Raw genomic sequence first — 11,615 nt, 5'->3', positions numbered from 1 at the left:
TAATTTTAGGGATAAACGAAGATGACAAGGGTATTACAGTAATTAGATGACAAAATTAATAATAAAGAATAATCTGTCCTAAAGCTAAATTCGGTCAAGATGCGGCAGCCGATTCTCTTTCTCTCGTGCATCCCTGGAACCTCAAAGACAAAGGAGATTGGTGCTGAAACAATAATGCGTGAAAAGCCCGAAGGCTGAGACCCAAACGCCATCGCACGACAACAAGCTTTCCAACGAAGCTTTGAAAATTTTCATGTCCATCTTGCCCTCACAAGCTCAAGGTTCCAAAGCGTCGTCTTCCTCTCAATCTCTCTCGGCAAACCCTACATCCAATCATGGCAACCACCAAACCTCTCCTCCTCCAATCTCTTTTGGATCTCTCCACATCTCTAATCCTCCCCCTCCGTTCCCCTTCTCCAATTCCCCCCCAGGTATTTTCCTCCTTATTTATTCTTCAATTTTCTGTATTTCTTCCGATTATTTCGTATTTTTATTGATTCCTTACTCGAATCCTAATCTGGGTTTGTCTCTTTGTTGTTAGTTCAGTGTTGTACTAGTAGTTCGTAATTATAGCTTGTGTTAGAATCTGAAATTCGTAATTCTAAAAAAGCATTGTTTTATGGCAGGCCCGTTGGCTACTGCACAAGGTTCAGGTGGATCCTCCAAAGAGGTGAATTTTATACTAATACTGTAATACTCTTGGATGCCATTTTTTTCCCCTCCTTTAGACTGTTTCTTTCGTAAAAATCAGGGTAAATTGTAAAATTTTACAACTTTTTCCTATGCATCCTTGTCAACTATCAGGGAACTCAATAAAAAACTTTGGAATAAAAAATACATGCGGTTTAAGATCTAAAAATTTATTCTTTTTTGGTTATTAGTTAAAACCGACATGTCTTTCTATTCGGCTTAGGTGAGTGAAGTGGAGACACCAAATGGTAAGAGAACTTCACCACATGAAAACAGGGGGACAAATTCCCAATTTAGAGGGAAAATGTCGGTAGACATGGTTTCTACTCGAAATCATCAAGGCACTGGGTCTCAAGGAAGTGCTACACATTCGGCAGGAAGAAGAGCCCAGATGATGAATGGTAATCACTTGCTGAATTTTCATTATGACCCTATTACTCGCTCTCGTCCACAACCACGAGGACCTCCTCCAAGAAGGCAGCGGAAGATAAAGCCTTATAACAAAGATTTATTCCTTCAGGCAAATTACAAGTTTGTTGTGTTGGATACCGGAAGTTACATGCCTGAATCAATGGATCCAGATAAGATGTTACTATGGGAGGATATTATTTGTGTGAGGTTTTCCACCCCATTTCCAGTGCAGTGTCCAATTTGTTTGGAATATCCTCAATGCCCACAAATAACCTCATGTGGGCATATTTTTTGCTTCCCATGTATTCTGCAATACTTGTTAATGGGTGAGGAGGATCACAAAAGTGAGTGCTTTAAAAGATGCCCTTTATGTTTTGTAATGGTATCCCAGAAGGATTTGTACACCATCTATATTGAGAATGTTGGGCAATACCGTGTGGGAGATGCTATAGAGTTTATGCTTCTCACAAGACAGAAAGATTCATTTGTTTTATCTCAGAAAGATGAAAAGGAGATGCGTACCACACAGTTTGGTGACAAGGACATATATGATCCCTTTTCAAAGTTTACATTTACTTCTGATGTTGATCTGTCAGTCAGACAAGCAATGTCAGATTTAGACAGCTGGTTGGCCAGAGCAGATTCAGGGCTTGTTGATGATTTGGAGAAGCTTCCATACGTTTGTGCTGCAATGGAACAATTAGAACAGAGGAAGAAGTATTGGAATGAGCACCGAGCCTCTGATAGCAGTAATGCCAGTAGAAACACTATTTGTAAGGTGGAGTCCGATGGACTTGTGTCAATTGTGAATGCTTCCAAGGGTAAAGGAGATACACATGGTTTTGGAGGGGGAACACTATCTTCTGGGGCTGATGAACACAATAAGTGTCTTTGTAACTCAACAACAGACAAGGCAAACGGAGGTAGTGGTTTGAATGGAAGTGCTGCTGTTGCTGAATCACTAGAAGCCCAAGACACATTTTTATCTTCATCATATGAAGAAAGCAAGAGCTTGCAAGAGCACATAGGTGGCTTTAGAGATGCCAAAGACAATGACTCTTACAATTTCTACCAGGTGACTATAATTTAAGATGGTAGTTTTACTAATATTTTTCTCAATTTTTTTTTTTTGCAATTTTATATTTGCTAAGAAAGGAAAGGACTATTTCAGTTGTGAATCCTTATACAGGACTTCACCATGTGGCCATTTTCTTGATGAATAAAGTAGGAAATTAATTTTTATGGTCCTGTTTGAATAAAGTACAATATATTAGAATTATTATGCTATTTGCAAGAATTTCTGTTATGATTCATAGCATGCTTTAGCTAGCCTAGGTTTTATTTATTTCTATGATGCGCCTTATTGACAGCTTATGCATTTGCATCTGCTGGTGGTAGTGATAATCGATGATGGTATAATTGTAGGTGTTAAATATATACCTTTCATAGTTTCTTATCTTTCACTTTTATTTGTTTCAGGAAGTTGATGGGCAGCACATCATTCTCCACCCTTTAAATGTGAAGTGTCTCCTACACCATTATGGAAGCTATGATTCAATTCCACACAGGTTTGAGGAAAACCATGATTTATTGTTCACATGTGTATTAAGATATGGGATAGTGAAATTTAAAAATGTATGAAATCATTGACTGGGAAATGGAAATAAAAAAAAAGGAGTATTTGGAAAAGTACTATTTCTTGGTGTCATCTATTTTTTGTGGATTGCATGCTAACATGCCTTGTATAACTCTGGGTTTTCCTCTTTGTCATGTGTATGTATGTGTTTATTCCCAAATGGTTAAAAAAGAGTGTATTACATTTTTTTTATGGCCGGTGTATTATACATGGCTTATGCCTCCTATTCCTTCATAATGTCTGTTCTTCCTTTTGAGGCCATCTCATATCAGTAGGGGAAACAATAATACTGATACTAATATCTTTGCTGATTGCCCCATGTTGTGGGTTACAATCTATTTTTTTAATTAGAACTTACTAATTGCAGAATAAGTGGAAGGATTTTAGAGTTGGAAACCGTCACTCAGTCAGAGGCAGTGAGGAGGCGCTATCGATATTTAAGTCATTTTTCCTTAACAACAACTTTTCAGGTATGGTTTTATTTCTACACATTCTGTTTCCAGATCTTGCTTTGTCTGTTAATTTTTTAAGAACAAAAGTAGCCTCCTGTTTCAGCTTTGTGAAATTGATTTGAGCGGAGTTCTTCCTCCTGATGCTCTGCTTCCATTTATGGATGAAATCAAGAAGCGTGAGAAACACAGGAAGCAGCTGGCTAGAAAGGTAACATTACATGTATGAAATTGTTTTAATACACCTCCAATGTTGAAGCTTTAATGTTGTGGTGGAATCCAAGTCTATAGGTGATCATCAAATCCTTGATTTTATATGTAACGGAAACAGTAATTACACATGTTATTATTGGTATTTAGCAAAGCCATTAAAGTTAGGACTTAGGAGTCAAAAGGGAGTTACTTTAATGGTCAGAAGGCTGTTGAAGATTCTGCACATTTTGAAACCTCAAGGGATACCAATGTTTTTGTTCCTGCTCTTCTCTCTCTCTCTCTCTCTCTCTCTCTCTCTCTCTCTCATTTTATTAGAATGTAAAATGAATTTCTGGGTTATTATAAGTTGCAGTTCAAGGTTTTTCTCTGAAATGTAGTGCCATTTTGTTGAGAAAGTGTAACTTGACTTTGTCCATGCTTTTAGAATCATATGATTTTTGATTTATAGGAGCGGAAGGAGAAAATCAAGGCTGAAGTTGCAGCTGCAGTGCAATTTACACCCATGATATCCAGTTTAGGGCGGTCCTCTTACAGTGATTCCCCTACATTCTCTATGGATGACTTTGAAGGTAATACTGTGTTTAATTAGTTATAATATGTTGCATTTGGTCTTATCAGTATGCCTTGCATGTTATTATGGAGTTGTAGTCATGTTTGAACCGTCTGGACCTAGAAACAATACGAGAAACTTGTACCATGTTGCAATTGTTTTCTCATTAAGCTGAGTGGTCCCAGATTTGCTATATTAAATGATCCTTTGTTTGCTGCTTAAAGTTCGCAATGCATGAATATTTCATAACCTTATAATATGTTTTTAATGATCTCCTATGAAGCCCTTGGAAGTTCTACTACGATATCATCCAGTCCCGTGGTCATTGGGGAGAGAAAATTGTTCTCAAACGTTACAAGGCTTGGTTTTGCTGCTGCGCATGATTCTCCTTCATTGAAAATTGATGAAGGAAATACTGTGCAGAACAATGACGTGGCAACTGATTCCACAGGTAATGCTCTGATGCCTAATGTAATGTTGTTTGTCCTACTTGATATTTTCAAAAGGATATGATCTAAGTCTCCTCTTTCTCGAGTTCTTCAGATCTTAATATGTTTTGTAAAAACTGTTTCTCAAACTCCTCAACCCTATGTTAACTTTCTCCCTTTTGTGTTTCTGCAGGCTCAAAAAATTCAGGCACACCTTCATTTGCTAATGTAATATCAAGAGCAAAGGCTGTTGAAAATTTGGAGACGCCTAAGATGAATGAGATGGGAAAGAAAGGAAAGAAAGCGAGTCGGGTCCTTCTGTCAACAGCTGGTGGTCGACGCTATTGACATTTTGGCAGGAACTCAACTTTGTTTAGCTTCATAACCAAGAAAAAGAGAATGACTTTTGCTTCCGTATCATCTTTGTGAATTAATATGCATAGTTAAGGGTGACATTGGTAGAATAAAATGTTAAAACATTTCCTATTATGTAAATCCTTAGTGCAGTTCCTCTTCTTCCTTTTTTCAGTATAACCTTGTCATGGATAAGGATTATCCATATTTCCTTTTCTCAATGCTAAATCTTTGCAATATTTGACTCTCCTTAACGAACTTGTAGAGATTCCTATTTATCAAATGTCAAAATTGGAACTACATCTGGAGTATATATGTTTCTGGTAAGGTGTACAGGGGTATTAGATAATCATTCAGTATGAAATATAACACCAGAAGCTTCAGTATTTTTCCACAAAAACACAAAGATCCAATGGTAGAAGCAAAGACCAGGAATAAAGCAAGAGAATCTTATGGTAGTTCCCTATTCTGAAACTACTCTGGAACCGTTTTGGAAGAAGGCATTAGACGCTAGAATAGGTTGAAATGCCATAAGAACAATGGTACTGTGATCATAGTAGATATTGAAGTTAACTACTTATCATCTAGCATCTAGATTCCAGAGATGTACTGTTGTGCTGAGCTTGGGAGGCAATGCATCAGGCTCAAGATGCCAAGAGCCTCTGGGGATTCCATATAACTCAATTCCTTCAACAGTATAAGCTGGCTCCTGGTGAGAGAAACGGACCATTTCTTTCCTTGTAACTGTCTGGCACAGCTCATGTCCATTTTGCAGCTGTCTTTTGAAGAAAGATTTCCGGCCTGGCACCTCTATCAAGCTGACTGCAATTAACCCAGATTCTTCAGAGAAATCCTTAACAATTTCAACGATCTGATATTGGTGGTGACTCTTAAAATCTGCACGTTTCCTTGCGCCATCCCTGTTTTTGTGCAAAGCCCAGAACTCACCTTTCTCGGGATATATCCTGTACAAAGACTCCTCCCCAATTTTCTCACACTTTACAGTATGTGAGAACCGAGCCAAGTCCAAGTTAAGAGTGGTTTCACCACATCTAAATAATCCACTTGCAAATGGCAGATTGTCTTGAAGCCAGGATATATCTTTGCTGTTCTAGTAAAGTCACACAAACTTTGCTCCGTGAAATAACATTGTTTACCAATACATATCTTCGAGGCATCAAAACTCGCCCATCATACATAGCCCATATTTGTTCTGGAATGAAATCTTTTAATGACCACTCATGTTTTAGTGATATCACCTCTGCATTTGATGGTTTATGAAGAGGGGTGGCATGGTTGAGTGTCAAGGTGGATTGACAGCGACTCCCTCTTGTCATGTCCCAGTCCAAGACACCGGGGGCAGCCGAGTGGTTAAGCTCAAACATCTCATCTGATACTCTATCCATCTCTTGATCCGCAAATCTATAAGCTGGAATCCTGTGGGAGAACTTGTACAAGCTTTTTGCAGGTATTGCAAAAGAATGATCACTGTCATTGTTGGTGCATCTTCTGAAGACACTTTTAGGTCCTTGGATTTTAACCAAGCGTTTGTCCACAACATCTGCCAAATTGAAATAGCCATTAATGATTTCCACTATTTGCAGTCAGCATTCCTTCCTAGCTCTGGGATTTGAGAGCCACTCCAATGGCCTCCAGTCTCCGTATATTGCCCATACCTCACCAGTCTGGGGGTAAGTTTCAATTTGTTCACTTGCATGCGTAGATATCAAGTGGGAGAGCAATGTTGGCTCAACCACTGTTCTTTCGTTCCTATCCAAATTGAATGACCCACATACAACAGGCATCTTTAATTCATACCATTTTCTCTCATGGGCTGTAACTGGAACAGGTTGAACCAGCTGACGTGCAATCTGAATGGGAATTCATCTATGCAAATAATCTGTGCATATCTTCTAGGCATGCCTTCTTCATTATAAATAGCCCAAACCTGACCAACAGAATATAGTGCTGCGTTTCTAGTATTATCAAAGGTGTAATAGTCTTGATTGCAATTCTCAAGGCGGGATGACTTCTTGCTAGGATCAGAGAGAAACATTGAGGGGGAAAACTTGTCATGAGGTTTCCCAGCCATTGTCCCAATACTACTCATAGCACAAGCAGTCCAGCTTTCTTCTTGATCATAGATCTCCTTTTTCTGTTCACCAACAACTGAGCCTTCAAAAATGACAGATTGAGTAGGTAATTTAGAATCATGGACCTGCCTTTCTCCAAGGTAAGTGGAGACTTTTGCATCCGTAATTATCTTTGACACAATCTCCATTGAATTGCTCTCATATATGTTTCCATAGCCATCCCCAGCCTTGTAAAAACCCATTCTCCACCTTTTAGAACTTCGGGAATTCTCATGTCTCTGAATCAAAATTTCTGTTGCCAGCTGGGAATCCATAACATTGTTTTCATTGGATATCCTGGATTCACAGGACTCCAGCTTTCTAGCTCTCTTAATATCAAACATTTGCGCTTCTCTTGATGTAAGAGCACTGAAAATGCATCTTGGATGATTCTCAAGGCTGATGCAGCACCAGGAAAGTTGTTTAGAATGGGTTCTAACAGAGCAGTAAACTTGTTGTATTTAGATTTTATCTCAGAACTAGTGGCTTCAGGGGGGATTTGAAGGACAAAGTAGAAATCAAAATCCATGAATTTGAGAGCAGCAGAAAATAAGATGTCACAAACAGCTATCATGCCAGAGATGTTATCAACCGCAGGAAAATCACGTTTTACTTGTAATAACATCTTTCTGGCACCCAAGAAATCCCTACCAGAAATCTTCTCCTTTGCCACCTCTATTTCCTGAAGGTCCTTGGGCACAATATAAACCATCTTTGAAATTGAAGACTGTTGCAAAGATTTTCACTTCCAGATCAAGATTTTTAATATAAACCAACTACTCACTCAACGACAATTACTGCACTGAAGCTCTGCACAGTCGCCTAGTCCTGCATGATTTAGGATAAGAAAAAAAGAAGCTTCAATCGTATACACGATGGATGACACAGCGCTGCTATCATTAGCAGCACCACCTGCCACCTATAAGCAAGACCAATACTAAAGATCTATTTCCTTTAAAGTCGTTTAACTTTGCAGTCAATGCGAGAAAAAAGCTCTAGAAATTAAGTGTCACAGCTACTCTACTAGTAAATTAGATGCCATATATGACCACTGCAAGTCAGAAGTGAAAAGGGTGCATCTTTTGTGTCTTGGTTCTTCAATTTTCATTCTATGTAAGTAACTTTTAGAAGCATGACAGGCCAAAAGAAACAAAGCAAATGCAGAGGTTTCCAGGGTCTCAAAGGGTTCAGGGGATTGGTGTTAGTGCAAAGAGAATCAATAGGTAAGTCCATAAAACTACAATCTTAGACAGTTTCATAAAGACAAGTTAACAAAACCCTTAAATAGAAATCAGAGAAAGTTGAGAAAAAAAGGTAACCAAAACTCACTCTTTCGAGTCATTAAGTTTCCTCTGAGAAGGCAGAAACCATTAAAAAACAGCCATTAGAAGCAGAAAAGGGAGAACCCATCAACCAAAAAATGATCTTTTTCTTACTCCTCTTATATGTCTTAATGGAGGTTCACAAGAAAATGCAGTGCAGAAACTATTTTCCTTTTGTTCTTGCTCAATAGTACAACCGTAAAAAATATATGGCACATACCTAAATAAAGTTTTAGAAATAGTGAAGAAAATTCGAATAGTTTTGTTTTTATTTCTTCAATCAAATCCTTGTAATTTTATTTTTAATCAAATAGATTATTTTTATTAATTTTTATTAATCTGATGAGATAATTATTTGATATTTACACTCTCAAATTTACTTTCGGTAGTAATAAAATAATAAATTATATTTTAATTAAAAATTATTAATTATATAAAATTATTTAATTTTAAAAAATAAAATCTAATTTAATATAATAAAAAATAAAAAATAATTTAAATAATTTAAAATTTTTTTCAAATATTATGTTAAAATATATAAACCCATTGCCAATATTTCTTGTCTATTTCCACGCGTCTCAGTACTTCATCAGTAAACCACTGGCCATGAAAATGAAAAGAACTTGATTTGGATAATCTATAAAAAGGAAAGAAGAACAGGAATTTGATGCTGGGTTGATTCGATTATGATGTAAACTATCTATATTTTTTTTTTTTGAAATGCAGTAAGTTTCATTAAATAAGATGTAAACTATCTATATATATGAATCATTTGTGATCTAGTGATTCAAAATTCAACTCTTAGGCAGCTCCAACGAATGGGGAATAGGCTTGAGTTTCTAATCTGGTGCTGGTGTGGATAAGGTCTGAAAGTTTTTTCAGCTGCTACATTGGATAACATTCCTGTAATGAGGATAACTGGCCTGAATAGACAGCTTGATCACCAAACTGCAGCTGCTTCATTGTTGGTTCAGTACTGGACTGCTGCTGCATCAATTCTTCTTTGTTTAACTGCTGTGTCTCACATTTCAGCTTGTTTCCTTGCACCGCTATGTTGGTTGTGGTTGCTTGAAGATTCATTCTCTTTACATAATAAATGCCAAGGCAGACATATATAATTCACCTTCACTCCTTCAATATTTCAGAACCAAGGATCAGTTCACTAGCTCACCAGTTATTCTATATCATGCCATAAGACCATGTACATCCAGTGAACATCACCAGTAAGCTCTTGCAACGGAGTCAATTCTGCAGGAAATAAGCTGTTTTTTTTTAGTGCTAGACAAAGAAATTAAGTAATATAAGGCATCTTTAGATTAAAAAAAAAAAAAAACTTTATTGCTGTTCCAATATTACTGTTCATTAAACTTGATGATCATCCCCATTATCTGCTAATAATTAAGTAGGTTAAAGGTGAACGACTTTAATTTGCTTTTTATCATGATCAACCAATCATAAATTTTGATTAACAGTGTTGAAATTAATTTTGCTTCTTCTTTGCTTTGTATGGTAGATGAGTAATCTTTCAAGCTAATTTTTGTGTATTTTGGTAGATATATAGTCATAACTTCCTTCATTTTCATCATGTCATGCCTCCCGAAACATGACAAGCCGAGAGAGATATTTTCCATTGCATGAATAAGATTCACAGAAAATATCTTAAAGTTTCCAAATATCTCCAACATGATTGGGAAATGCCAAAGCTTCTCTTTCTCTCGAGACGGTGCCAAGTAAGAAAAAAGGAGCCCTTATCCAAAGTGGGTTGCAAATATCTTGCTCTAACCTTGGGCTATAAGATCAAACCGTGCCTCTCTTTGAAACATACTGAACCAAGTTTGACAAAACCATTATCCAAATTCCAAGATGCAGGCAGTTTTGAGCATTGCACCAGCACCCTTTCTCCCTACTTTCTCAGCTCCCTCCAAAGTGAGTTCCTCTCCAAGGTTGGGATGCTCCATTGCTCCCCGTCGCGTTTCGATCGAAGCAACCGCCACCACCTACGACACTTCCACAGTTGACTACAGCTCTATGCTCTCGTAAGCCTTTTGCTTTTCTTTAGTACTGATTCAAACTAGATAGCTACATCTGCTGCTTAATTAATACTAATTCAACCAAAAGAAAAACAATGCATGGCTAGAGCTAGCTAGAACCATCTGCCTAGGATGAACTAAACATCTCTTGTACTGGTCACTTGGAAACCGGTACGAGATCATAGCTGGAAAGAATAAGTTTCTAGATTAGTTGGGATCAACTGTTGTTTAACTGAACACGAAGAGACTTGCACTTGGGACAGTGTGTTTCCAGCAGAGGCATGTGAGACAATCGGTGGAGATGCGTGCCGGGCAGACATATACCCTGAAGTAAAGCTACAACCAGAGGCCAGAAACGACTCTCCCAGGACCGCAACCGAGTTGATTGACAGAGAATATCTCGAGTACAACGATGCAAAAACGTATTACTCTCATTCTCAAGAACCAAAACACCATTTTTCACATCAGAGATTGAAATCTTGGATTGATATTTGAGGTTGAGCTAACCATGGCTAATCTGTTCCACAGGGTTTTCTGTGCTGAGGCTTGCGATGATCTGGGTGGAGAATTCTGCAGCCAGGAGTATCAAAGAGGAGTGTATTAGATAACAACGGACCAAGCCATGTCCGGAACACCAGGAACATCGTTACCCGATTTCAGGATTAATGAAGGATTGGATATGTATATATAATTTTCTGCACTTTGGCTGTATAACTTCTTAAGTTCCTTAATGATATATAGTTCGATATGGAGAAGAAGACAAATTAAAGAAAAAATTATACCGTATGTTGCCAATAATGTTGTCCTATAGGCTAAGATTTCTCTTGAAAACCTACATGCTCTTCTGTAAGCTTTAACATGTAATAACTGCCACCCAAAAAGTAAGTAACAAGCAGGATAAGCCCTTTGCTGAGCATTTGGTCTATTTTAAAATTTCAAGAGTCAAATTAATTCAATTTAAAAAAAAAACACTAATCGATTAGACTAATTCTAATGTTTTATATTTTAAAAATATTAATAATATATATAATATGTAAAAAATATATTATTTATGGATGGTTCGATCGTAAATTTTGAATTTTGAAACACGATCAAAATAATCGAACAAATTATCCATTCTAACCAATTAATACTGAAATAAAAAACTTTAAAATAAATTAATCGAATTCAATCGATTTTAATCAATTATTGAGATTTATATGGATTAATACTCATCTTTTTTATTTGACGTAACAAGCTGTGCATCAACAAGTTATAGATATTCCAAGTCTAAAAGATGAATTTGTATGATTGATAAATGGTTTTAAATAGAAACATTTGTAAAGGAATGTAAATGAACATTCACAAGTTATTTCTAACAAAAATAAAATTCTGGCACAAAACAATTATTGCAAGTTATT

The 11,615-nt window shown here is 36.9% G+C and overlaps 2 protein-coding genes and 1 long non-coding RNA gene across 3 annotated transcripts; 2 read left to right on the top strand and 1 right to left on the bottom strand.

Moving 5' to 3' along the window:
• The first annotated feature begins 87 nt into the window (after positions 1 to 87).
• Positions 88 to 4,905, top strand: LOC18601128 (RING/U-box superfamily protein). Its single transcript, XM_007031960.3, has 9 exons — positions 88 to 431; positions 627 to 670; positions 914 to 2,176; positions 2,581 to 2,669; positions 3,105 to 3,207; positions 3,293 to 3,397; positions 3,848 to 3,968; positions 4,233 to 4,400; positions 4,571 to 4,905. Exons 1-9 carry the CDS (start codon positions 254 to 256, stop codon positions 4,723 to 4,725), a joined length of 2,226 nt encoding a protein of 741 aa, XP_007032022.1. The 5' UTR covers positions 88 to 253; the 3' UTR covers positions 4,726 to 4,905.
• Positions 4,906 to 5,072: 167 nt separating this feature from the next.
• On the bottom strand, positions 5,073 to 8,364 carry LOC108661761 (uncharacterized). The gene is made up of 2 exons (XR_016026017.1): positions 8,193 to 8,364; positions 5,073 to 7,691 (listed from the first exon to the last, which is right to left on the bottom strand). It is a non-coding gene; the product is annotated as an uncharacterized LOC108661761 (long non-coding RNA).
• A 1,624-nt stretch (positions 8,365 to 9,988) lies between these two features.
• Positions 9,989 to 11,131, top strand: CCL (CCR-like protein). Its single transcript, XM_018119671.2, has 3 exons — positions 9,989 to 10,221; positions 10,479 to 10,637; positions 10,744 to 11,131. Exons 1-3 carry the CDS (start codon positions 10,049 to 10,051, stop codon positions 10,817 to 10,819), a joined length of 408 nt encoding a protein of 135 aa, XP_017975160.1. The 5' UTR covers positions 9,989 to 10,048; the 3' UTR covers positions 10,820 to 11,131.
• Positions 11,132 to 11,615: the final 484 nt, after the last annotated feature.

This window comes from Theobroma cacao, chromosome 4 (genome assembly GCF_053813885.1).
Source record: "Theobroma cacao isolate CCN51 chromosome 4, ASM5381388v1, whole genome shotgun sequence".
NCBI lineage: Eukaryota > Viridiplantae > Streptophyta > Magnoliopsida > Malvales > Malvaceae > Theobroma > Theobroma cacao.
This window is presented reverse-complemented; position numbering and strand designations above follow the sequence as displayed.

What these genes read in the sequence shown, in the direction of transcription:
- CCL (XM_018119671.2), top strand. Translation starts at nt 10,049, where the DNA reads ATGCAGGCAGTTTTGAGCATTGCACCAGCACCCTTTCTCCCTACTTTC. An exon ending in GACTACAGCTCTATGCTCTC is followed by an intron (nt 10,222 to 10,478) that starts GTAAGCCTTTTG and finishes CACTTGGGACAG; the next exon opens with TGTGTTTCCAGCAGAGGCAT. An exon ending in GAGTACAACGATGCAAAAAC is followed by an intron (nt 10,638 to 10,743) that starts GTATTACTCTCA and finishes TCTGTTCCACAG; the next exon opens with GGTTTTCTGTGCTGAGGCTT.
- LOC18601128 (XM_007031960.3), top strand. Translation starts at nt 254, where the DNA reads ATGTCCATCTTGCCCTCACAAGCTCAAGGTTCCAAAGCGTCGTCTTCC. An exon ending in CTTCTCCAATTCCCCCCCAG is followed by an intron (nt 432 to 626) that starts GTATTTTCCTCC and finishes GTTTTATGGCAG; the next exon opens with GCCCGTTGGCTACTGCACAA. An exon ending in CTCTATGGATGACTTTGAAG is followed by an intron (nt 3,969 to 4,232) that starts GTAATACTGTGT and finishes TCTCCTATGAAG; the next exon opens with CCCTTGGAAGTTCTACTACG.